Source organism: Macrotis lagotis, chromosome 1 (assembly GCF_037893015.1).
Source record: "Macrotis lagotis isolate mMagLag1 chromosome 1, bilby.v1.9.chrom.fasta, whole genome shotgun sequence".
Classification (NCBI taxonomy): domain Eukaryota; kingdom Metazoa; phylum Chordata; class Mammalia; order Peramelemorphia; family Peramelidae; genus Macrotis; species Macrotis lagotis.
The window spans coordinates 854,776,411-854,801,256 of NC_133658.1; the positions used below are offsets into that span (position 1 = coordinate 854,776,411).

Genomic DNA, 24,846 nt, shown 5'->3' on the forward strand with positions numbered 1-24,846 from the left:
GCCTCCGGGTCCCATGACCACTAAGGGTGACAAAAACAAAGCCCCAGACGCCTCTGGCTAATGTCGAATGTCTTTAATAGCTGTTAACTGCAAGTCTGCAAAAGGTTCAGGACAAAGTTTCTTTGTGGGGTTTTTAAATTACAAAACTAACAGCTGTTAGAATCTTTTTTTTTCTTTTTCCCAGCTACAAAATGCTCTGGGGAGATGCAGTATAATTTAAAATATATAATATTGCACAAACAACCAAAAAGGTTAAACTAAACATTACAAAGAGAAAATCCCAACCCTCCCCCCACCCAGAGAAAGATTTAGCAATTTTCCCAACTTGACTTTCTTGATGAACAGGACTGATTGCCACCCTCCCCTTACCCACAATCCTTTTAAAATGGTTGTCAAACACCCTGGCCTATGTATGTGAGTCGACAGGGCAGCAGCAGGAAGCAGCATGAGGGTCTTGAGGAAACCCAGCATACCCCTTTCCCACTCAGAGAAGGCAGCAAAGAGAATGAAGACAGAGGCCCCCTATCTCCCCAGAGCCATGGACATTGTGGGGCGGGGGGGAATCCACACTAACCAAATGTTGTCAGGAGGCAGGTGTAGAGAGGAGTAGTATGGGCCTGCCCCATAATGCATGCCCCAAGGAGAAGCATGTGAGGAGAAGAGCGGTCTCATGGCTTACCCAATGCAGGCTGGAAAAAGGTTCTCAGGGCCTGTGACTGTACCTTCTATCCTGCTTGTGAGGCAGTTACATTCCACATGGTGTGTCTCCTAGACTCCAAGGAAAAGGACTGGAGAAGGTCCATTCACACCACCACCCCCCCACCAAGGGAAGGAGAACTAGAAAGTTGTTCCTCCTGCCTCAGCGGCAGAAGAGGAGACAGAGCAAGATATGCAAGATGAGCATATTCTCACAGACTGAAAGGCCTGGGACTATCTCAGGTCCTTGAATGTTTGAGAAGCAGGTGCTGCAAGAGAGGCACTGGGGGAGAGGGCGGCTCTGAAATACAGGATTGTGGTGATGGTGGTGGTGGGCAGCATTTGGTCCCCAATCACTACTCTAGTGCCCACTTAGAATCTGAAAGACAAAGATCACTTGAGAAGAGAAGGCCTGGCAAAGGAAGAGGGGTCCTTTAAGACATGGACATTTTTTTTAGGTTTTTTTTTTTACAAGGCAAATGGGGTTAAGTGGCTTGCCCAAGGCCGCACAGCTAGGAAGTTATTAAGTGTCTGAGGCCAGACCTGAACTCAGGTACTCCTGACTCCAGGGCCGGTGCTCTATCCACTGTGCCACCTAGCTGCCCAAGACATGGACATTTTTCACAAATGAACAGTCTTCCACTAAGGGACAGGATCTCCCTTCTCCCTACCCTTCCTTTCCCAGAGGACAAGGGAATATTTATGTGATCCTTACCCATAGCCCCTTCACTCCCCCAGCCAGTAGAGTCAGAGAAGGCCACCTATGGTAGGGTGGGGAAAAGACAGGAGGGAGGTAAAGGAGTTGCTTGGGGAAAAGATGAAAATGGACCTAAGGCAGGAAAGGGCCTTTCACAAGCTGTCCCCTCCTTTCTTTTAGCTGAAAGACAGGACATGGAGGGGACAACAGGTGAACAAAGGGCACCACTGGAGCTGGATCAAAAGTGGTTTGTAGGTTTAGCTTCCACAATACATAAGCAGGCAGATGGACAGGAAGCCACTGCAGGTACTGCTGGGGGGGGGCAGTGGATTAACAGCAGAGAAATAGGGATCTTCAAAGGTGGTGGTGGTGGTAGGATTCCCCTCCCTCCCATCCAAGAATTGGCACAGGTCATATGACACTGTCTGGCCTCAGAGGTTGCTCCTGGAAGAGGCCTTCTCTCCAGGAGAGGGGTATGGGTTGTACTCAGAAGATGGAACAGACAGCATTGGGTGGATGGAGGAACGTCCATGGTGCCATCCTGGGAGGTGGGAGGTCATGTGGAGGGGCTGTGCTCTTCAAGCCTTCCCTCTTCATTCCCAGTCCTCCCACTCCACGTCTTCCAGCTGCCAAGAGAAGTGAGGAGGGAAGAACAAAAACCCAGATAGTTGTATTTCCTTTTTCGATTTCAACCTCTCCCCAAACCACCCAACTGCCAAATGGCCGTACACCTTGGGGCCCTCCTGGTTTATGCTGGCCTTTTGAAAAACCAGGACTACTAAGGACCAGGAACTAGGAGCTGAACCCCAACAGTTGTTATATTCTCTTTGGCAGCATGGGAGGCACAGAGATGTCTTATCAGCTGACTTTTTCTACCCAACATTAGATGGTCTCTCCTTTTCCTGAATCCCTTAAGTACATTTGTGCCACAGAGCCACACTAGAGCAATCCCTTGCACTCAAGGGGTCAACTATGTTCCCCTCCCTGGGACAGAAGTGGGAAAGCTCAGTGGCAAGAGCCCCATCTCCCTTCCTGCTGGGCAGATTGCTGCTCACTGAATAAACCAATGCAGGAACAAATGTATCCTGGGGAGATGAAGGTGCTGGACTTATGTGACCTTCCTAGTGATAAGGCATTATCTAATGACTCTTTAGCCCGAGGATGGTCAACTTTGTGCAGGGAAGGGGAAAAAGAGGAAGCTGCTGCCATGGTCCCTCAGATACTGGAAGAGATGTTTTTTTTTTTTCTGGAGGGCCCCATCTTGGCTAGCACAGCCTCACCTCTCCAGATCCATCAGCTCTGGACAGAGCAAGCTGCACCTCCTCCTCAGTCATGTCCAGATCAAAGTCCTTCTCCCAGTCTTCACTGATGTCTGTACTGGAACCTAGAACCAAACCAAAGGCAAAGAGAAGGCTCGGGGCTAAAACATGTCCTAAAGGAGCTCAAACTTGCCCCAGTGGACCCAGAACAGCCACAAATATCTCCATTTCCTAGAACTCATTGCTTTTGACTGGAGACTTCCAGGGCTCTTCAGATCCCTCAGCCAAGAATGGTGGCTCCCAGCTGATGTGTCAGAAGCCCTTCTTCCATCCCTACAGTGAGGGTCAGGGGTAGGGTGGGAGTGGGGCTCAAAGCAGAAGGGTTAGGGCACTGAGCTTGGGAGTCAAGAGAACTGGGTCTGAATCCCACCTCAGACAATTACTAACTATATATGGCCTTAGGTAAACACAATCTGTCTCAGCCCATTTCCTGGTCTGCAAAATGGAAATAATATTTATAGTACTTATCTCACAGGGTGGTTGTGAGACTCAAATTAGATAATGGATGCAGAGCAGTCCTCTAAAAATGTCAGTTATCATCATCAAGATTTTCTTCCGATGACCTGTATCAGGGGGATTGGGGTCATCAGAGAGTATCTGATAATCAACAACATTTAGACAACATGACCTCTAAGGTGCTTTCCAGGTCCAAATCCCAAGCACCAAATATTGATTTGATATCACTCACTCTTAACTTTAACTCAGTCCTGGGTAAGATACATAGAGTACACTCATGGGATCACAGATGTGGGGCTAAAAAAATCCATTTCATCAGAACTGGAAGGAAACTTGGAGGCCATCAAGGGCCTAAGCATAACCTATATCAGATCATCCACGTGATATCCCCGACAAGGACAGTAATGAGGGATGGGAGATGTGCATGATCTCATTTTGGATACCTTTGCCTGTTCTTTACATCTCTATCCAGTTTTCTTCATTTGCTCTAGGAGCATGCCTCATCCCTCTTCCCTACAACATTCCTTCAAAAACCTTTATCTTACCATACACACAGTCTTCCCTTCTTCAGACTAAATGTGCCAAACAAGCAATTGGAAGGAAATAAGTGATTAGAATTGGGGAAAGCCTGGAGCTGAAATTAAACACACCATTGTAAATTGTAATAGTTAGCATTTACCTAACTTGCATTAAGGTTTGCAGAGCACTTTCCATGTTCTATCATTTGATTGTACAAGGAAGCCCTCAGAAATGAGGAGAACCTAGGGAAGGATCACAGAGCAAGTCAGCTTCAGGGCTGATTCCCACTGCCAGGAAGGGTTGGGGGAACTCTGGATTCCTATTGAGCATTCTCTGCACTCCACTAATGGAACTAGAGGTGCAGTGTGTCTGGTAGCTTAGCTGTTTAGTTCTTTATCATCAGGAGCGTGACTTCTGCCCTTTCCACATTGATGGTTAGATTGCTACAGGCCTTCGGGCTAGGTATGAGAGACCCCACAAGGAGCGGGAGATTTGGGGATTCTCCTTACACAGGGAAGAGAAAAATGGCTAGGAATGCTCAAGCTCTCATCTATAACCTCAATTATAATATCCTCCTAACTAATCTTCCAGTTTCTGGTTCATTCAACTCAGAACCCACTTAAATATCTACTAAGCATAAATCAAGGTGGTAGGCAGACAGATTCCCAACCAGTCGTGCCCTCGTGGAGGTTACATCCTATTGGAAGACACATAAAATGAACATATAAAAGTAAATAACAAAACAAACAAACAAAAAAAAGAAAATACAAGATAATATGAAGAGAGATAAAGTAGTAACAACTTCAGGAACAAGCAAAGAATTCACTTGGAAGTGGGGAAGATAAGACCTCAGAGCAGTCAGGGGGACAGACATATAAAGCCCTAAGATGGAACAGCAAGATTATTGTCTGGGTTGAATATAGAGTACATGAAGTGTAGTCACCTGATAAAAAGATGGAGAGGAGAACAGGAGTTAGATTTCAAAGGTATTTTAGTTTAGTTTTGTTTTTAGGTTTTTGCAAGGCAAATGGGGTTAAGTGACTTGGCCCAAGGCCACACAGCTAGGTAATTATTAAGTGTCTGAGACCAGATTTGAACTCAGGTACTCCAGACTCCAGAACCGGTGCTCTATCCATTGTGCCACCTAGCCACCCCCTTCAAAGGTATTTTAGAGACAGCAGAGAAGATGCAGAGCTGGAAAGGGCCCCAAAGATACAATTCCTTCATTTTATTCATTAGGAAACTGAGGGCCAGAGAAGTTAAATAAGTTGCCAAAGTCCTCCTGGAGGGAAGTAGAGTGAGGATGAAAACCTAAATTCTTTAATGGAGCAAGTATTTGGTCTGGAGGCAGAGGATATGGGTTCAAGTCCTGCTTCTCCATTGTTGAATGCCTCTAGGCATTTTTCAAGTGAGGAGGCTGGACAAGATGGCCTCTAAGGTTCCTTTTAGCTTCACAGCTGAACCTCTAATTCCAAATGCATAGTTAGCATGATGCTTTGAGATTATTTTGGAAGCTTTGGAAAATGAATTGTAGTCAAGCAGAGACCTATCAGTAGAACATTGCAACGGTCTGAACAAGAAGTGATAGCAGCCTGAGAAACTAACTCAAGAGATGGGCATGGCCTTGAGAGATATTATGAAGACAGAATTGATAAGAGTTGGCAACTGAATGGATGCAGGGAGTGAAGGGAAGCAAAATATTAAAGGTGATTCCCATGACATGAAATTGGATGATCCTCCTGTAGAGCAAAAAGGAAGTATTTGGAGGAAGATGGAAGAAGACAGGCTTAGTGGAGAAGATGATCAGTTCTGTGTAGGGTATATTGAGTTTCTGTTTTTTTGTTTTGTTTTTTAGTTTTTCCAAGGAAATGATGTTAAGTGGCTTGCCTGAGGCCACACAGCTAGGTAATTATGAAGTGTCTGAAGCTGGGTTTGAACTCAGGTCCTCCTGACTCCAGGGCGGGTGCTCTATCCACTGCGCCACCTAGCTGCCCCTATATCGAGTTTCAAATAGTAGGACACCAAGGAAATGTACAGCAGGCGGTGTGGGGCCATAGTTCTGGCTGTATTTTGGAGATTTGGGAATCATTTATAAAGAGACGATAATGAGGTCCATTGGAGATGATAAAGTCCCCAAGAGAACATACAGAGAAATAAGAGTACCCAGGACACAAATCTGGAGAACCTACATGATTCTAGGTAGGAGAGGGATGGTGAGCCATTAAAGGAGACTGAGGAGCACTCAGAGAAGTAGAAGAATGCTACAAAAGGCTGGAAGGGGCGGCCGGTGTCTTCTCCCCCCCACTATTCTCCTGAACTTTGGAGGGGCCCATATCAGCCTCTTTGGACAACTCAAATTAGATATCCAACAGGCACCTCAAATTCAACCTGTCCAAAATAGGATTCTAATCACTTCTATCTAGACAATACCCCCTTCTCTAATTAGACTTCACATTAGTTAAGGCCCTCTCCATCTCTAGCTTTCTATTTGGTTTTCCTGTCTTAAGTCTCTCCTAATTCCATTCTCCGCTTGGCTGTGAGAGTGGTTTTCTAAAGCACAGAACTTACCATATCACTCAGTAAATTCCAATGACTCCCTATTACCTCCAAGATAAAATAAGAAATCTTCTAATTGGCACTCTACAGCCTGGTCCCTTCCTATTTTTGTCTTCTTAAGATTATTTCTCTCTGCAGTCATTTCCCAAAAATGACATTATGGCTGGACTCCAATTTTTTTACTGACTGTCCCCCATGTCTTATGTTCAGCCCCACAGTGATTCATTCCCGCATCCCTGCCCCCCACTTGGCTTCCTTGCTCAAAGCATCTCATGCTTTATCTTTTGTAGGAAACTTTGGAGTCAGGAAGACCTCAAGTCAAATCCTGCTGCAGATTTACTAGCTGTGTGACCCTGGGTAAGTCACCAGTCTCTCTCAGCTTCAGACAGGCTGTAAAATGTAAAACTCCCCCTCAGAGTTGTTGTAAAGACCAAATGAAGTATTTATAAAGGCACTCCTAGAAATACCAGGTCTTATGAGGGTCTTTTCTTGGCAATTACCTTTCATCTCTTTAAAGGGCCTTCCCTTTCTGGAGGGGAGGGGCTAGTTTTGTCTGTCTTTATATCCCTAGGGCTGAGCAAAGGGCCTGGCACCTAATAGTGTTTAATAAACGCTTGCTAGCAAGAGATAGCTCGAGGACAAACCCAAGGAGAACTGAGAAAAGGCCCTGGCATACATTCAGTAATCAGGAAGACCATAGGCAACCTTGGAGAGAGCAGTTTTAATTGAAGAGCAGGGCTGGAGGTGTGAAAAAGGTGGCTACAGGGTAGCCAGTGACTACAAGGGTAGATGGGTTTTCTTTTTCTTTTTTTTTCTCCTTGTAGTTTGGCAGTGAAAGGAAAAAAAGATCATGAATTTCAGGAGCTCTAAAGAAATTCTGATTGGACAGACATGTTTGTGGCCAGCAAGTAAAGAGTCAGGAAATGAAGGGAGATTAAAGATGAAAGATTCACGACTCAAACTCTCGATCAAGGGCACAAGTACTGGCCTTTGCTGAATCACAGAAAGACCAGAACAAGGTCGAAGGGCTCTGAGGTCTTCAGGAAGGAAGCAAAGGCAGAGCAAAGGGCAGCTAATTCAACAAGCATTTATTAATCTAACTCCTATGTGCCAGCCAGCCCCTCTACTAGGCAGAAGACACAAAGACAAAATGAAAAGCATTCCCTGCCCTCAAGGGAATTTACCTTTTATTGGAGGGAAATGTAATGGGAGAAAGAAAAAGGAGAGGGGGGAATAAGCCAAGATATTTCATATAATAAGATTTTTCTTTATTACAATGAGCTACTGCAATGATATGGAAGGGGGGAAGGCAAGGGGGAATGAGGGAATCTTTGCTCTCATCAGAAGTGGATAGGAGAGGAAACAGCATATATACTCAATGGGGTATAGACATCTGGAGTGAGTGGGGGGACAGGGGGAAGGGGGGGATGTGAGTGATGGAGGAGAGGATGGACCATGGGGGGAGAGTGGTCAGATATAACACATTTTCTTTTTTACTTCTTGCAAGGGGCTGGAATTGGATGGCCTGTCCAGGACCATAGGGTCAGGTGGATGCTGGGCCTAAGGGGTGGTGGGGGGCTCGGGGCCTCTTGGCCCCAGGGCCAGGGATCTGTCTGCTGTGCCATTCAGCTAAGCTACAGCAGAGTCAGAGTGAAAGGAGAGAGAAAATATAATACATGGTAGTGGAGAAATACGAAAGGAGGGCCTTGCGATCAGCAATGGTAATAGTGGAAAAATATGGAAGTAACTTTTGCCATGGACTTATCATAAAGAATGTGACCCACTCATAAAAGAGTTGTTGGTATTGGAACAAAGACTCAAGCACATTTTTTATTATTATTATTTGGGGGGGGTGCAGGGCAAATGGAGCTGGGTGGCCCACCTGGGGCGGCATAGCAGGATGATTGTTGGGTGTCTGAGGCCGGATTTGGACCCAGGTGCTTCTGGCTCAAGGGCCAATGCTCTGTCTGCCACCTAGCCACCCCTACTATTACTATTTTATTTTATTTTGCGTTTTTTTTTTCTTTTTTGGTTTGTGCAGGGCAGTGGGGTTCGGGTGGCTTGCATGTCACACGGCTGGGTGATTGTTGGGTGTACAGGGCTGGATGTGGGCTTGGATGCTCATGACTCCAGGGCTGGTGCTCTGTCCACTGCGCCACCTGGCCATACCTACAATTATTACTATTTTTTAAATTTTAATTTTTTTCTCTCCCCTTTACTTTATCGCTCAAGTGAGTCTATATTTTTTTGGGGGGGAGGAGGTATTTTGTTTACTCTTGAAAAGAATATTTTATTAATGTATAAAAAAATTTGTACAAAATGAGAATAAATAAATATTAAATATTTAAAAAAAGATTTAAAGGGGCAGAGGTGAGATGGGAGAGCATTTCAGAAGAATTTGCAAAAAGGGATGGTGGTAGGGGTGGCTAGGTGGCACAGTGGATAAAGCACCGGCCCTGGAGTCAGGAGTACCTGGGTTCAAATCCGGTCTCAGACTCTTAATAATTACCTAGCTGTGTGGCCTTGGGCAAGCCACTTAACCCCATTTGCCTTGCAAAAACCTAAAAAAAAAAAAAAAAAGGGATGGTGGTGGGAAAGGGGAAGAAAGATCACATTGGTGGGACAAGGCAGACTAGGTGGCTGGCTTCAATTATGTCAGCAGAGCAGTAGCCAAGGCCTGCAGAGAATAAAGAAAATGGGTTGTGTGAGGGTCTTGAAGAGAGAAGAAAAGATTTGGAGAATTTGCCCTGGGGAGTGTGAGTGAATTAAGGAAGGATAAAAAGACTACCAAAGAGCAACAAGGGCCCAGTTACAATTTCAAAACATAAACTTGGCACATTATGCCAACAGATTGGCACATGGCCACTCTCAAGATAGAGCTGGGATTTGAGAATGGTTCTCTATCTTCATCTGTCTGGGTGCCCATGAGAAAAGAAGCACATGTGCTGTTAAGGGTAGTCAGGGATTGAGTAGCTTCTGAAAGAAACCACTTTCCATGATTGCAAGGTGGAAGTCCTATGAGACTTCATCCTAGGACGAAGAGTAATTTCTATGTAAAGAATGCAGGTTCCAGAGGTTGTCCTAGAAGATAAGGGCAGAATACAGAACCAAGGGAAAGACAGGGCTGAAGAGGATGTTGCCTAAGTGGGAAGTAGGTTTTTGCCTTGTGATTAAAAGATGAAGCTAAAAAGCTGTGCCTGCCTGCAAGGAACTTAATTTCTGGACCCTTCCTCCAATTGTGCCTTCACATTATTTCTACAGAGGAACCTTCCAAATACTCTGACTGATGCTGCTCATGTCACTCCTTTTCTTAGCATCCCCTTTTTGGTTCCTTGTTACTGAGGTTGAATAAAGCCTCAACTCCTGCCTAGTTTTCAGGGCTCCCCAGACATGGTTGTAGCTTCCCTGTTCTCTTGTACTCGGTGCTGTCCTGCCCCCTTTGCTCCCAAGCTGCAGAAGGCCTTTCCTCTGCCTTCCCTCCAAGGCCCAGTGAGGACACTGTCTCCCCCTTAAGGGTGAGGCAATTTCTCGATCCTCCTTCTTTGCTTCACTTTTTAATTATACTCCCTTCTATCAGAGTCACCTGGGAACTTGTTCTAGCTTTCATCAGACTGTAGGTTACTTAAAAGCTGGGGCGATGTTCCTACTGTTTGTATCTGTTCGGCCTGGCGCAGATGTGACTTAACTGAGCATCAGAGCTGAAAAGGACTTTAAGAGGTCTTTAACACAGAATCAACAAAGACTTAGACAAGAACTTTCATTAACTTCAAGACTTCATTTTTTCTGATGAGAAGTATCTGAATTTGCTTAATGTGAGCAAATGGTCATCAGAATTCAGATCTAGTCTTTTTTCTTCTACCAAGGGAATAAAGGCAGTCCTCTCAGGAGCCTCCAGGCAGGGATGAGGGGAGACTAGGGAAGCAACACCTTACTCTAGGGAAGGAAGGGAACAAGCACGTCCATAGGCCCTGCTAAGTGAGTGCTCTGCGCTTCACAAATACCGAATTTGATCTTCACAACCACCCTGGGAGATGAGTACTCTCATCATCCCTGTTTTAGAGGTGAGGAAACTGAGGTGGGCAAACGTGACTGCCCAGCATTACAAAGCCAGTAAGGGTTTGAGGCCGCATTTGAACTTGGGTCTTCCCGACTCCAGGCCTAGCGCTTGGTGTCCTCTGGTGCCACCTGGCTGTTGCATGCTGGTGTACATGCAACAACACAGCTTCTTTTATCCTGGCCTCTGGGCTCATCTCCTCATCCCCATTCTAGAGAAGAAACAACTGAAGTGGCTCTCCCCGCTTCCCAACCCCCCCCCCCCACTCTGAGTAGGGGGGGCAAACCTGGCAGGGTTCAAGCCTCATTCCACTGACCCTCAGTGTTTCCCTGGGCATGGCTGGTGAGCTGATGCTGAGATGCAGAGGAGACCCACCTGCCTGACTGATGGACAGGTCTCAGGCTGAACCACTTCAAATGGCCGCAAACTACCATCACCTTCAGCTCCTTCTTCCTGCCCATTCTTCCAAAACATGCTTAGATTAGAACCTTCCTTTCCACTTCCAGACCAGTGCCAAGCCTACCTTCATCATTGCCTCCTGCTAGGGGGGCTTCCTCTGATCTTCCTGCCTCCAGTCTCCCTGACAGTGGCTGTGCTGTCCTCCAGTGGCTGGGCAGTCACAGCTTTCCACAATCTGATCTCTTTCTACCTGCTTCCAGCACCCATCCTCTATGTGGGACAGGCCCAGGCTGGGCCTATTTCCTGGCTGACTCTTCCAGGCTTCATCTCTCCACCCCAGCTTTATGTGCTATCTTCTTTATTTGGAACAGAAGCTCCTGGACGACAGGCAGGGTTCTTTTTCTTTTTGTTTGTCACTTTTCAGAGTGCCAGTACAGAGAACGCACTTACCAGTGCCTATGCCTGCATACCAAGGCTCCCAGAACTACACACACTTTGAGAAGGAAGAAGGCCAAGAAGCTCATCATCTTCTCACCCCTTCCCTCAGCCATATTTTAGAAAGAAAAGTAACCAGAAGGAAAAGCCAAGGTGCTGAATGGTCCTGGGTTCATTTCATTTCTTTTTTTTTTTTTTGAGAGGAAATTGGGGTGATTTCCCAAGGTCACACAGCTAAGTTAAATATCTTTAGTCAGATATGACCTCGGTCCTTCTGACTCCAGACTACTCTATCTAATGTACCATCTAGCTGCCCCAAGTTCATTTCTTTTTTTTCCCCTTTTTTTAGGTTTTTGCAAAGCAATGGGGTTAAGTGGCTTGCCCAAGGTCACACAGCTAGGTAATTAAGTGTCTGAGGCCAGATTTGAACTCAGATCTTCCTGACTCCAGGGCCAGTGCTCTAGCCACTGCGCCACCTAGCTGCCCCGCCCCAAGTTCATTTCTTAAGGATGTTTAGCCTGAGAAAGAGAAGATCATCTCTGTAGCCCATCACCTCCCAGAGGGTGGTAGTAATAAATAATAATACTAGTGTTTATATACAGCTTTAAAGTCTGCAAAGTGATTATAACACACTATCTCATTAGGAGAAAGACTAGGAACCATGAAAAGAAATGTCAAAGTGGAAAACTGAGGTTCAATGTAAGAAAAGAACTTCTCAAATACAAGATTGATTCGAAAGTGAGCTTGGCTGGGTTGCTCTGGGAACCCCTTCATGGGAGGACTTAAAGCATTATACATGGATAAATAACCACTTGTCTATGTTATAGGGGAGATGGTTTCACATATGAATGACTAAGATGGTTACCAAGGTCCCTCCAAAGTATGAAGTCCTATGATCCTGTGGCCATGGTTCAACAGTCTAAGTGTACATATAAAAAAGCAGCCCAATACTGGGGCCTAGTCTCCTCTTAAGTCAGTGCCAGAGATGTGGCTGGAGCTCAGGTATCCTGACTTCTAGGCCAGGGGACTTTCCCCTATCATGATGTTGCCTGTCCTGGCTGCTTTCTTTACTGTTTTGCTGCCGGTGACCCTCAGGCTCCTTCCCTTTTCTCTGTCTCTGGACATTCCCCCAGGCCTTCTCTGCAAATGATACTATGCTTGGAGCTCAAATCTCTCTTAGCTTTTCTCATTTTTTGGGACTGAGGTGTTACTAATGTTCCCTCTGTGGGGAAGAAAGGAAAAGGGAAAAGAAAGGGTTAAAGCTCAACAAGGTCTCAGCATCTAAGACATGCCCAACATGGATTGAGGAAGGCAGTAGAGGGAGCATCATAACAATAGATTTTCTCAATTATTCTTATATTCACATTGAAATGTGAATTATTACTCTGATTCCCACATCATCTCTTCCTTTTATGAACTTAGGATGGGAGGATTTAGAGTTGGAAAGAATTTAACTTTTGTTGTACTGCTAGAGTGATGAGAGTATTGTGTGTATGTGTGTGTGTGTGTGTGTGTGTGTGTGTGTGTGTGTGTGTGTCTTGTATCCCCTACAAATGTTCAATACACCATGAGATCTGGTGACTCCTGGCCAAGTCCTTTAATTTCTTCACCTCATCATCCTTTAATACCTTCAGTGCAATCAACGCTATCCCTCATTTGATACATCCTTCACCATATGTGCCCCCAAATTCTTGCTACCAGCCCAGGGTCAGTGAGAACTGGTTGAAAGTCAGTAAGAGCCAGTTGGGATCTACTTCAAAGAACCAGACCACAATAAAGGAGGATGAGTCAGTATGCTTCAAGGACACTCCCAACTCCCTTCCTAGGCTCTTCACTTTTAAGACCTACCTTTCTTCCCATTGTTGGAAGGTGTAGACTTCCCACTGTCCGAGTTCAATTCAAACACCCGCAAGTCTGTTGGTCCCTCCTCTCTCAGAGTCTCTACTCTGATCACTGGCTTGGGCTCAGAGCTGCTGGGACGTCCAGTGAGGGTTGAAGGCTTGGGCCGTTCCACAGGAGGTGGGCCTGTCTCTCCTGCATCAGCTGTGGGAATCTGGTCTTCTAGTGTGGCTTCCAAAAGCTTTTGGGAGAGGTCCTTAGCAGGGGCTGTCTGCACCAGAGCTGGGGCTTCAGGTGTAAAAGCAGGGTTGACGACTTGGGTCACAAGGGAGACACTCTCACTGCTCTCTGATGGGGTGACCTCTGCCGAAGGTGTAGCCCCAGCTCCCAAACTCTCCTCAGAAGGACTCTGAGGATTGCTGGTACAACCCTGAGCAGTTGGGGCAGGGCCCAGCATAGCAGCTTTTTCCATTTCTTGGGACTGAGGTGTTGCCAATGGTCCCTCTGTGGGGGAGGGATGGGAAAGGGAAAAGAAAGGGTTAAAGCTCAACAAGGTCTCAGCATCTAAGACATGCCCACCATGGATTGAGGAAAATATTAGAGAGAGCATCATTTTCTAAGCTTCCTGAACTCTTCTTCATCCTCTTCACCACCAGCTGAATTCTTACATTCTTTTTTTTTTTTAAAGGTTTTTGCAAGGCAGTGGGGTTAAGTGGCTTGCCCACGGCCACACAGCTAGGTAATTATTAAGTGTCTGAGACCGGATTTGACCCCAGGTACTCCTGACTCCAAGGCTGGTGCTTTTATCCACTAGGCCACCTAGCCACCCTCTTACATTCTTTAAAGCCAAACTCCCATGCAGTCTCCTCCAGGAAGTCAGAGACAAATTTGCCCCCAGACCTCAAATAGTACTTGATACCTCAAATGAGACATTTATCATGTAATATCCTATCACGTGAATACTTGTTTCTTATTGAAATGTAAGCACCTTGAAGGCAGGGATCTCGTCTCATCTAAAATTTCCATATAGTTCATGGCTCTTCACACAGTTAATATAGTCTTGAATGAATGAAGGAATGAACGATCTCAGAACAGCAAAATTCCTAGCAGTCTGGATGACTATGGGCTGCTGGCACATTTAACTAAACAGCCCTTTGTCATTTACCTTCCTCTTCCTCCCAGCATGGTTCCTCATAAAGACTTTGTTCTGCCCGTTGTTTCAGGGCATCCCTCCGGGCCTCATCCTAGAGAAAGAGAAGTGACAGATGGGGTCAAGATGCCCTTTCCCAAGCCCATTCTTCCATTTCCCCCAACCCACCAACACTCTGCCCACCACCCTTTGCAAGGAGGGACGGGCATACCTGTTCTAAGTGGTGGAGCCTGTAGAAGTATCGGTGCCAAAATTCTGAGTGAGAAACAGCTGCTGGGACCTGGAGAAATGTGAAAGTCTCTATCACAGAGAAAGAGGATGCATGAAATGATTCTTTTCGGCTTATCAATAAGTCTGTGCCAGCAAGCTCTAAAACAATGTGGAACCCCTCAAACATTTTGTTTGGAAAGGAAAAGTTTCATGGAGCCCTTGAAGGAATCCTTTTAGTCCCAATCAGATCATGATACTCTTCTGCTCATACATCTTCATTGGCTCCCCAGTTCTCTTGGAGTCAGGCTCCAAACCCCATAACTGATATTCAAGCTCCTCTAAAATTTGGCACACCTTAAGCTTGTTGTCACACTTCCAGTTTTACCTTTTGCAGAAATGCATCCAGGAGACATAGAACAAAGATATCAAAGCTGGGCAATGGTGCTAACCTAGAAAATTCACTATCCCTGCAACAGATCCTAGATTTGCCTCCTCACTGATCCAATTCAGTTGCAGCCCACTCTACAAAGTGCACCTTTTTTCCTTCTTTTTGGGTTTTTGCAAGGCATTTGCAAGATGTGCCCAAGGTCACACAGCTAGAGTGATGAAAGTACCATGTATGTGTGTGTGTTTTATATCCCTTACAAATGTTCTTCGCCTCATCTTTCAATACTTACAGTGCAATCAACACTATCCCTCACTTGATACATCCTTCACTATATGACTTGACTCCTGACTTCAGTGCTTTATCCACAGTGCCACCTAGCTGCCTCATGAAGCCTTCCTGGATCCCTCTCTCCATTGCCCATCTCTGACTTCACTTTGTTTTATGTTCTCTAATGCATCACCTGATACTGTGAGCCATAGGTTCCTACACTAGGTTCTGAGCTTTGTGAGAAGAAGGTCCATGTCTGGCCTGCATTTTGTGACTCCCCTGGCATTAGAACAAGTCCCTGCACACAGGGGCTGAAGTCTGCAAGGCAAGAGAAATGTTCTTGCTCATAAAAGCTGTGTGCCTTGGTTCAGACCTCTGGTTCCCTGACCCATGGATCAGCTAGTTCTGCCAGTGATGGCCCTGGAGCCTCCTCCAGGGGTCTAGCCCAAAGGGCTCCTCACCATCTTGGTGTAGAGAGCCCGGATGGAGGGGCTGCTGATAAGCAGACTGGAGATCTCTTCTTTCTTTTCCTCCAAATGGAACTGAGATAACCAGGTGTCAAACAGCTCTGGAGGTCCTGTCAAGAGCCAGATATACACAGCATGACAAACCTAACCAAGGCTCTGGGTATAGAAAACTGCTAAAGATTGGGGGAGACACCAAGTTGAAAGAAAAAAATGGTTTCTGCCCTCATACTTAAGATCTTTTTTAAAAAGAGGGAGACAAACCCAGCATTACATAGGATCAGATGCTAACTGAACTGGAGAACAGCAAACAAGGGAGGGCTAGAGGAAATCTACTGTTCATGAGGATAGGAGTGAAATAGGACGAGAAAGAAATGATCTACGTTTCCTGAAGGAGATCATGATTTAATGAGGATTCCTGCCTCTATAAACAAGGGGTTTGGCTGGAGATGCTTTTGGGGTCAGAGGAGTGAGAAAACAGAGAGGCCAACCAGTCCTACTCCCTCCTTCTAGAAAGGGGCAAACTGAAGCCAGAGAAGTGAAATGATCTATAAAAGGTTACAAGGCTAGTAAAAGATAGAGCAGGGATCCACACTCAGCTTCAAAGCTCTTTTCACTGCCCCCCAATGCTCTGAATCCAGGATCCTAGGACTCTCTGATCCTACAGCATCCCACCCATCCCTATAGACCCCCTACCTATAGATTCCATGCCCAAAGTCCCCTTTCACTTACCATCAGGCTCATTGCAGTATGTCGCTGGGTCTGACTGCAGGCTATACAGACGAGCCTGGCATAAGACACATAAAGAAGCACAGAACGTGAGACAGGTCTCTGAAGGGAGTGGGCAGATTCCTCTCCACCTCCCTGGGGCCCAGCCTGTGGAGGAAGCATTCCCCCAATCACTGGGACCTGTCTGCTTCTTGTCATTCTGGAAGCCCATTCAGGAGACATAAATATCATTCTCTACCAAGCATCCATGAGAGACTTCTGGAAGCCCCAGGTCAGCAATTAAGGTTGTAGTGAGGCAGATCCATCCTTTTTAACCTGGGGGCATTATCACTTCCACTAAGTCCCTTCACTTTCAGAGCTTTTGTTCCCTCTCCCACAGCTCTTCTACCAAGGCTGTTGTGGGAAAGCACTTTGTTGTCTGTGATGGGCATCCTTCATAATCAGGGTGGCTCCCAGATGTGCAAATGGATAGCCCGCCCAAAGTCTTCCCAACCAGACCCCTCCTCCTAAGCTCAGTCCCTTATTCCAGTGCCAGTGGCATAAGCTCCCCTACACCTAAAGGTTACTGGTTTCTGACTAACTCAGGAAGCCTCAGAGGCCTCAGGAAAGGCCTGGTCACGAGTTCTGTCAGCAATCAAAGCAGAAGTTGGTCAACAGAATCTTGTTCAGCCAGAGATTCATGAGGCTCCCTGACAAAAGGTATGGAGGCTTTGGGACAAGTGTCAGGAGACCCCATACCAGTGAAATCATAGGTCCTTGAAGACATTACAGTTTTTAGATGGGGATAAACCTAAATTATTATCCCTAAGATACAAATGAGGAAAGTAAGCCTCATAGAGGTTAAACTGAAAGTACCTTCCTTTTGGGAAGGTACTTAAGGACTGAATTTTTTTTTTTAGTTTTTTTGCAAGGCAATGGGGTTAAGTGGCTTGCCCAAGGCCACAAGACTAGGTAATTATTAAGTGTCTGAGGCTGGATTTGAACTCAGGTACTCCTGACTCCAGGGCTGGTGCTCTATCCTCTGCGCCACCTAGCCACCCCTTAAAGACTGATTTTTAAGCATATGAGCCTTAGGGATTTTTTTTTTTTTGGTTCTGCTTTTGCAAGGCATTGGGGTTAGGTGACTTACCCAAGGTCACGCAGCTAAGGAACTATTACGTGTCTACTGCTAGATTTGAACTCAGGTCCTCTTGACTCTGGGGCGAGTGCTCTATCCACTGTCCCACCTAGCTGACCCACCTGGGGGGACTTTTATTGACAAACTGGGAAGTCTTCACCCCCACCAGCTATGTGCTCCAGTTGCTGCCTAATAATGCACTGAATTGGGACCACACAGCATGGGACCAGAGCCACTGCTCTTGATGTGGGTTAGTCTAGAGCAGGGTTGTCCAACCTTACTTTTAAGTTTTTATTGAAACAATAGACAATATATTTTGATTTGCCACTTTTTATTTACTAAAGCATTTAGTAAACTCACAGGTTAGCCACATAAAATTGCCCTGCAGGTCACATTTTAGATAGCCCTGGTCTAGAGGAAGCTCTGGTCCTGTCATGCCATCAGACTGTCTATCCCAGAAGTTAACATGACCTTAGAGACAAAATCTAATTTTAGTCAGGATAAAGGGTTTGGATTTTTATCTTTCAGGTAATGAGGCACTATTGAAACCAAGATCAGTATAAAAAGTATTTTATTCTAAAAAGCTGCCTAGTGGCAGCTATATGGCATAGCATTCAGGTCACAAAGACCTGAGTTCAAATTCTGGCTCAGATATTTACTGTGTGAACCTGAGCAATCACTTACCATCCTGTTTGCCTCAATTTCCTCATCTGTTAACTGAGAGGGTTGGACTTAATCACTTCTAAGGTCCTTTTCAGTTTTAGTATATGGCCCTATGAAACACACTAACAATAAATAAAGGAAAAATACATTGCCAAATTACATTTATGCAATTCGGAATTATTCAAAATCTTTTGTTATTAGTATAAAAGTGAAAATATTAACCAACTCTTCAAAGCTGCACTGAGCTGCTCCTTTAGTGGTATATAGTGAGCATCTTTAATTATAGGGGAATCTGGACGACAGAAACAAACTCTAAGAAACTATGACTCTAAGAGCTGGAAGAGACTCTATAAACATCTCTAGGACCCTACCTCTTTCATGTGAGGCCTGAAGAAAAATGACTTGCCCAACCCAGGCAATTAGAAGCAGAGCCAGAATTAGAAGCTGAGTCTCTTGATTCCCAAGTCTAGGACTTTTTCTATACATGCTACCTCTTGGGAGGGCACAGTTCCTGCCACTCTAGCTGATGGTCTTGTAGGGTCAGGAAAAGTATGACTGAAACTGCTGAGTAGTAGCATGACACAAAGCAGGAGCTTTAAAGACCCAAACCAGTTGCTACTTGAATCAGAAAAGAGAAAGCCAGCGGCAGCCCTAGCAGGGGCAGGTGGATATGAGGACCTTGCATTGGTCAGTCTTGAAGCACAGAGGTGGTAGGGAGGTGGGATGGGGCAAGACAACTGGGACCAAATCTCAGAGAACACAGTTCAAAAGGCCAACATGGTAGAAGAATAAGCCTTTTCTCAGGAAATGAGTGAGAAGATCAGAGAGCTAGATTGGAACTAAGTAATGAAAGATCCTGAATGCAGCATGAGGATGCTGGCTTTTTTTTTTGGGGGGGGGAGGTGAAGGAAACGGGGTCAGTGTTTTATTGGGTTTTTTTTTAGGATTTTTGTAAGGCAAATGGGGTTAAGTGGCTTGCCCAAGGCCACACAGCTAGGTAATTATTAAGTGTCTGAGACTGGATTTGAACTCAGGTACTCCTGACTCCAGGGCCGGTGCTCTATCCACTGTGCCACCTAGCTGCCCCGGGGGTCAGTGTTTTAAAGAAATGACTTGAATTGTATGTAAGGGACAGAATAGAAGAGTCTAGTAGTAGCAAGTTCTGACATTGCCTCGAACAGTAGTCTTAAGGATTTCCAGGGTGATCATGGGAGTGACTAGATAAAAGGGGATGAATGAGAGAAGTGGAAGAGAAAGAGAAGTGGACTATATTTGGCATATTGGCTTGAATTCTTGCTCCCCTGCTTTCCAGCTTCCAAGACTCAGTTTCTTGATCAGTAAAATAAGAACAGGTGGCAAGCCACAACTGGTGGCCAAATGTGGCTTGCCACCTGTTTCTGTACAACCAGAGAGCTAAGAATGGTTCTGTTGAATTTATATACTGAAAAAACATTTTTAACTCATTGCTAAAGCCAGCAAGCTATAGTCTGTCAACCTCTGCCCATGGAGGTTGTGGCCCATGGCCACAGGAGCCCATGGAGGACAAGAACTGCCCAGGATAAGCTGTGGTCTTCCTTGATGGAACTATTACGGATCCACTGAGGTAAGAGTGAGTACCTCCCTCCCACTGCTGCTCTGGGGATTCAACAAGATAATTCACAAAGAGGGGCTGTAAACTAAAGATAGAAATGACAGCTATGAGTAGTATAACTGGGTTCTTCTTCAGAGGTTATATTAGGAGCATCAGTAACAATGCTCCATCCTTGGCAATTGGTTTCAAGTTTCTTCAACTGCAAAATAGGAATAATATTCTTTTCCTCCCTGTCTTTGAGGGTGGATATGAGGAGAGCATGGTGTCAATCTTGAAAGGCCCTGGGATTGGGAGGCATCCACACCCTCTCAATGGTCTTAGGGGCAGGCCCTGACAGATGCTATCCTCACACTCTATGGGCAAGTCCAAGGAGAGATGCCCCTTTCTTTCTCCTGTGTCTTTCTCCCCAGAGCTCAGCTGTAAGGGCTCCACACCCACTAGGCTGTGTCTAGGGGTTCCCAGGGCACACACCTGCCACGTACCTTGGCACTATCATAAAGTTCGGTGGTTCCTGAAGGTGTGCCCATCAGAGTGATGACATCACAATCAATGGTTTTGTCGGGGGAAGGGGCAAATGTGTCTGAGATCACCCCGAGAAAGTCGGATAGTCCCTTCTTCATCTTCTCTGTTGCTCCTGAGGAACCTTCAGTCTGCAGAGAAGCCAGTGGAGAAAAAAGAGGTATTTTGATTCAAATCCACCTTTGGGTGGAAGGCACGGTGACCACCCTGGTACTGTAAAGACTGGAAAGAAAAGGGCACAATAGAACCAGAAATGGGAAATACCCAGCTGAGAAGTGGTCAAGGGATTTCTGAAAGTTAACATCAGAGCAAGCCAGGTCAAGACTAGTCAATACTAGTCACAGCTGCTTGGGGGGGGGGGGAGGGGGGGAAGAGTAGAAGTACATCTACCAACCTCTCCAACAATCTTCCCCAAAGCAGCCCTGAGGTCACCCAATGGTGAATTCCCCCTCACCCTTGGGGTCAGTTGCCTAGGGAAGGGGGTGGGAGGTGGGCCCTTGGCTTTGCCAACAAACAGGATTACTCACAGTCAGCTTTTCCTTGACCACACTGGCAGTGGCTGCAATGGTACAGGCTGTGTCATGTTGTACCACCTGGCTGAATTCAGTTAGGTCCCGTTTCATGAATTCCAGGGCTTCTGAGGACTGTGAGGAATGGGAAACCAAGGGTTAACCTCTAGATCTCATATTCTTTGATCTCTCTCTTTACTTTCTCTCCCTTTCCCTTCAACCCTGTCACCATCCTTCTCCCCAAGGCCCAAATGGTCCTACTCCAGGCTTTGCTACATCTGAATACAGAGCTCCCTAACCAAATCAAGCTAGCAAAGTTATTTGAGGCAAATTTTGGAAAATTACAATTTTAGACTAATATAAAAATCCAAATTCCAATAATCAAATCCCAGGCCTCTCTACCATCCAACACCCCATCTTGGAAACAATGTTCTAATCAATCTCATAATAATGACAATGATGAATATAATGCTATGTATTTTTATGCTGTTTATGATTTTTCACATACATGATTTAATTTTGATCCTTAAAATAATTCTGGCACGGAAGGACAAAGATAAAGGTCATTTAGGAGGGGCTGGGGTTTGTTTCTCTGGAGAGGAAATCTATATTGATAAGATCAAGTACACTAGAGAATCTGAGTAAGAGCATTGTGATGCAGGCAGGACAAAAGATCATCTCATTGGTAAAGAGCAAGAGGACTGGCTTTTTAAAGAGAAGAGACCCACTGGAAGGCACAAGAATGCTTATGCAAAGGAAAACTTTCTGAAGGTGCTCAGCAGACTTCCCACGACATCATTATTCTCTCAGGCTTCCCTCAGGCCCAAACCCCAGGCTTCACCCCGCCCCCCCCCCAGCTCTCCCACTGGCTGTTACCACACATTTCCTACTGTTTTCTAACATGGCTCAAAGTACACAATCTTCAAGAAGTCTTCTAAAAACTAACTCGACAAGTTCTACTTATTTCCTTTATGACATAATTAGGAATTATGTAATTAGGTAAGGCTATAATAATCTATATTTGTTTCATTGACCAGAAGGATTTTGTAGAATGTTTTGTCCAAATTCACTCCAACCTTACTGAGTTTTCTAGGATCTCTTTCCTCTGGATACATTTTACTTCCCCAAAGTCAAGGCTCTGGTCTTGTCTACCCTTTGTTCTCCCCACAGGATTAGGCACAAGAGGCAATGGCTATAGCTGAAGTACAACAGTGCTAGGCCCACAGGAAGCCCTCACCTGCAGTTGTATGAATGAACTACAGGAAACATCCTTAAATGGGAAGGAAGTACCTCAGAAATCCTATTATAAGTTAAACCATTCACTTCTCTAGAGCAACAGGAATAGCTCTGGACAGGATCAGGGACTGTGCCTGGATCAATGCCAAAGGTCGCTTTACCAATTACAAATACTCCCAAGACTTAGTCAAACTAAGGGCTACAGGCTCCCAGGAAGTAAAGCCTGCTCTGGAGGAACCAAACTGGTCATACCTGTCTCTTGCCCAGGTAAATAGTAATTAACTTTACAGTCAGCTCAGAAGTGAGTTTTGACATGGCACTATGTACATACTTTATTGAACCACTTAGCATCCCAAGGCCGTGCCAAGAAGTGGAAATAAAAAACAAGCAGTTATATAGCTCCTACTGTGTGCCAGTGTGAGCACTTCACAAATACAGTTTCACTTCATGCTCACTACAACCCTAGGAGGTTATCATGTCCAGTGTAAATTGAGGAAAAATTGAGGCTTTCAGTGATTTTCCCAGGGCCCAATCACCACTGCACTCAGAGGCTTCCTCACTCCATTCCATTCCACTGAGTCACTCAGGTGCCACTGGTTCCACTCAGTGCTCTGTGATGTGACTCTGGGCAAGCCTCTTCCCTTTTTTAGGCTCCACAACGGACAAGGACTAATCTGCCATTCTACCTATCTAATCTGTGCTCCCAACTACTCTTTAACACTCCAGACAGACTGGCCTGCCAGGCCCATTCCTGTTGGGGTTTTTTTTTTTGGCCTTTGGCCATGTTATATCCTTGCCTAGAATGCTCTTATTTCTCTTTCCCAATGTGAAGCCCAACTTTCAGGGACAAACTCAAGTTCTACCTCTTCTAAGAGGCCTGTGTTGATTGTCCCCAGCCTTTAGTCCCTTCTGGTGGTATTTACTGTCTTTTCTGTCATATATCTTGTCCTGAGCACACATCGCAGTATACTTTTGTGTTGTTTCTCTAATTAGACTGTCAACTTTTTGAGGATAATAACAGTCATTGATCTTTGTATCCCTCATAGTTTTAACATCCTGGACCCTGCATAATTTAGAGAATTAATACTGTCAGAACTTGAAGGTACCTTATAGTTCACCTAGTATATTCCCATATTTTACAGCTGAAGAAACTGAGGCCCAGAGAAGGGAAATGATTGTACATCTAATTACCTTTGGCAGGGCAGAATCATTAGATCTGCCATTTATTGGTCATGCTATCATAGGCAAGTTACTTCTTTTCTTAAGCCTCCTTCCTCTGTAAAATGGAGCTAATATTTACACTGCCTTACAGGTTTGCTGAGGGGATCAAACAAGATTTTGGATTCAAATCACTAGATAACTATCAGCTACAAATGTCATACAACTAGGCCAGAATTCTCTTCCAATAGGGGAGGGAGAGTCCAAGTCTGTCTACAAGTATGGCCTGGGAGGGGTGAGGGGCCCAGGTCCCCCTTTACCTTCTCTTTGACAACCTGGTAGCTCTGCTGCAGCCAGCTTCTCCACCAGCCTCCATCCTCTCTGTGGAGGAAACAGGCACATCAAGCTGGAAACAGGACCTCTGGGAAGGGAACTCTCACCCACCCCAGCAGCAGCCCCGCAGCCTGCTGCTCGTGGGTGCCGGGTCCTGGGTGGGCATCCTTGTGTGTGGAGGTGGGGGGCGCCAGGACGTGGTGAGGGGAGCACTAACTGGGGCAAGTGTGCAGATGCTGCGGTGGACGCTGGGGGGGACAAGGGCACGAGGGAGGGGGAACGGCGTGGGAAGAGGGGGGCAGGCGCATCGCTGGGGAGGAGGGAGAGTTGGGGGTCAGTCCGTGCCGGCGGGTGCTCGACGGATCTGGGGAATGGGCTCAGGCGGATGAGGGCACTGGGGGGGTAAGGACGTCCTGTGGCTGGAGGGGAGCAAGGGGGATCCCCTGGATTTGGGGGGACAGTAGTACTAGGAGGGGGTGTCCCCTGGACGGCGGTCCTGGGGAGTCTGAACGTCTCCAGGGCTGAGAGGTTTGAATAACGGGGTGAAGGTGTCCTGGAATGGGGGACGCGAACATCCCTTGGACGGGGGGGGACACAGGAATATGGGGGACAAGCGCGATCACCCCGCGGCGGGGAGGGGAGGCGGCCAACCCGGCTTGGGCTCCCCCCTCGCGGCTCCGCTAGTCCGTCCTCCGGGAGCCCCTGGCCCGGCCCGGCCCGGCCTCCGGGGGCCGCAGACCGGCTCCCTCCGGCTTCCATTCACCGCCTCCCCGCCCGCCCCCGGGTCCCGGAGCCGGGACGGGGATCTCACCCTTCCGCCATCTTGCCCGCCTGACATCACCACTATTTACTGCCCTTTGACCTCTCCCTCTAGGCTCCGCCCCTCCTCGCGAGGCTCGCCCAATCCCCGCCCCGCTTCGCCCAACCCGCCTTCTTCCCCTCCGTCCTCCGGCCCCGAGGCCGCGCCGACGCCCACTACGGGGGCCGCGGGGGGACAGAAAGCGCGTGGGGGAGGGGCGGGGGCGGGGAGGGCGCGGAGGCCTAGCGCCGCCCCTCCCCCCCGGAGCGCGGCGCCCCGGGGCCGCCCCGACCTTCGGCCGCTCGGGCAGCGGGGCCCCGCGGGCCTCCTCAGGCACCCCGCTGCCGGCCGGGCCCCGGACGCCCCCCCGGGCCGCTGGAGCCCCCTTGTCTGTGGCGCCCCCCGCCAGCCCCTCTCTGCCTCTTCCTTTTCGCCCTCTCCTCGCTCCCTCTTCTCTCCTTTCCCCGACCCCCCTCCTTCCCCTCCCGCCCCCCTGCCCCCTCTTTCCCCCTCCTCCCCTCCCCCCTCTCCCCTCCCCCTCTCTCCCCTCCCCCTCCTACCTGTCCGCCCGCTTCTTCTTGGCCTGCTCTCCCGGATCCTCATCCATGTCACCCTTGGCCGTGAGTGTCCCCAGGCGCTGCCCCAGGCTCCCTTTCTTGAACTTCCCTTCCTGTGTTTTCATCGGTTCACATGGATTTTGTTATCATCTCTATGCAGATGCCTCCCGGCTCTAGATAGAGGGC

General features: G+C 46.9%; 1 protein-coding gene across 4 annotated transcripts in view; it reads right to left on the bottom strand.

The window, feature by feature from the left end:
• Positions 1-61: 61 nt before the first annotated feature.
• BSDC1 (BSD domain containing 1) overlaps positions 62-24,846 on the bottom strand; it is a 50,772-nt gene continuing 25,987 nt past the window's right edge. The window contains exons 3-13 of one of the 4 annotated variants that reach the window (XM_074217711.1): positions 24,664-24,773; positions 23,292-23,352; positions 20,596-20,712; positions 20,032-20,199; positions 16,182-16,236; positions 15,447-15,562; positions 14,332-14,400; positions 14,136-14,214; positions 12,980-13,474; positions 2,674-2,777; positions 62-2,019 (exon numbers count right to left, since the gene is read on the bottom strand). In XM_074217711.1, the coding sequence (XP_074073812.1) occupies positions 1,987-2,019; positions 2,674-2,777; positions 12,980-13,474; positions 14,136-14,214; positions 14,332-14,400; positions 15,447-15,562; positions 16,182-16,236; positions 20,032-20,199; positions 20,596-20,712; positions 23,292-23,352; positions 24,664-24,773 (1,407 nt within the window). In that variant the 3' untranslated portion in view covers positions 62-1,986. Of the gene's footprint in view, positions 2,020-2,673; positions 2,778-2,803; positions 3,276-12,979; positions 13,475-14,135; positions 14,215-14,331; positions 14,401-15,446; positions 15,563-16,181; positions 16,237-20,031; positions 20,200-20,595; positions 20,713-23,291; positions 23,353-24,115; positions 24,168-24,663; positions 24,774-24,846 lie in introns of those variants that run through there. The other 3 variants (XM_074217713.1, XM_074217714.1, XM_074217712.1) reach the window with 3 other exon arrangements.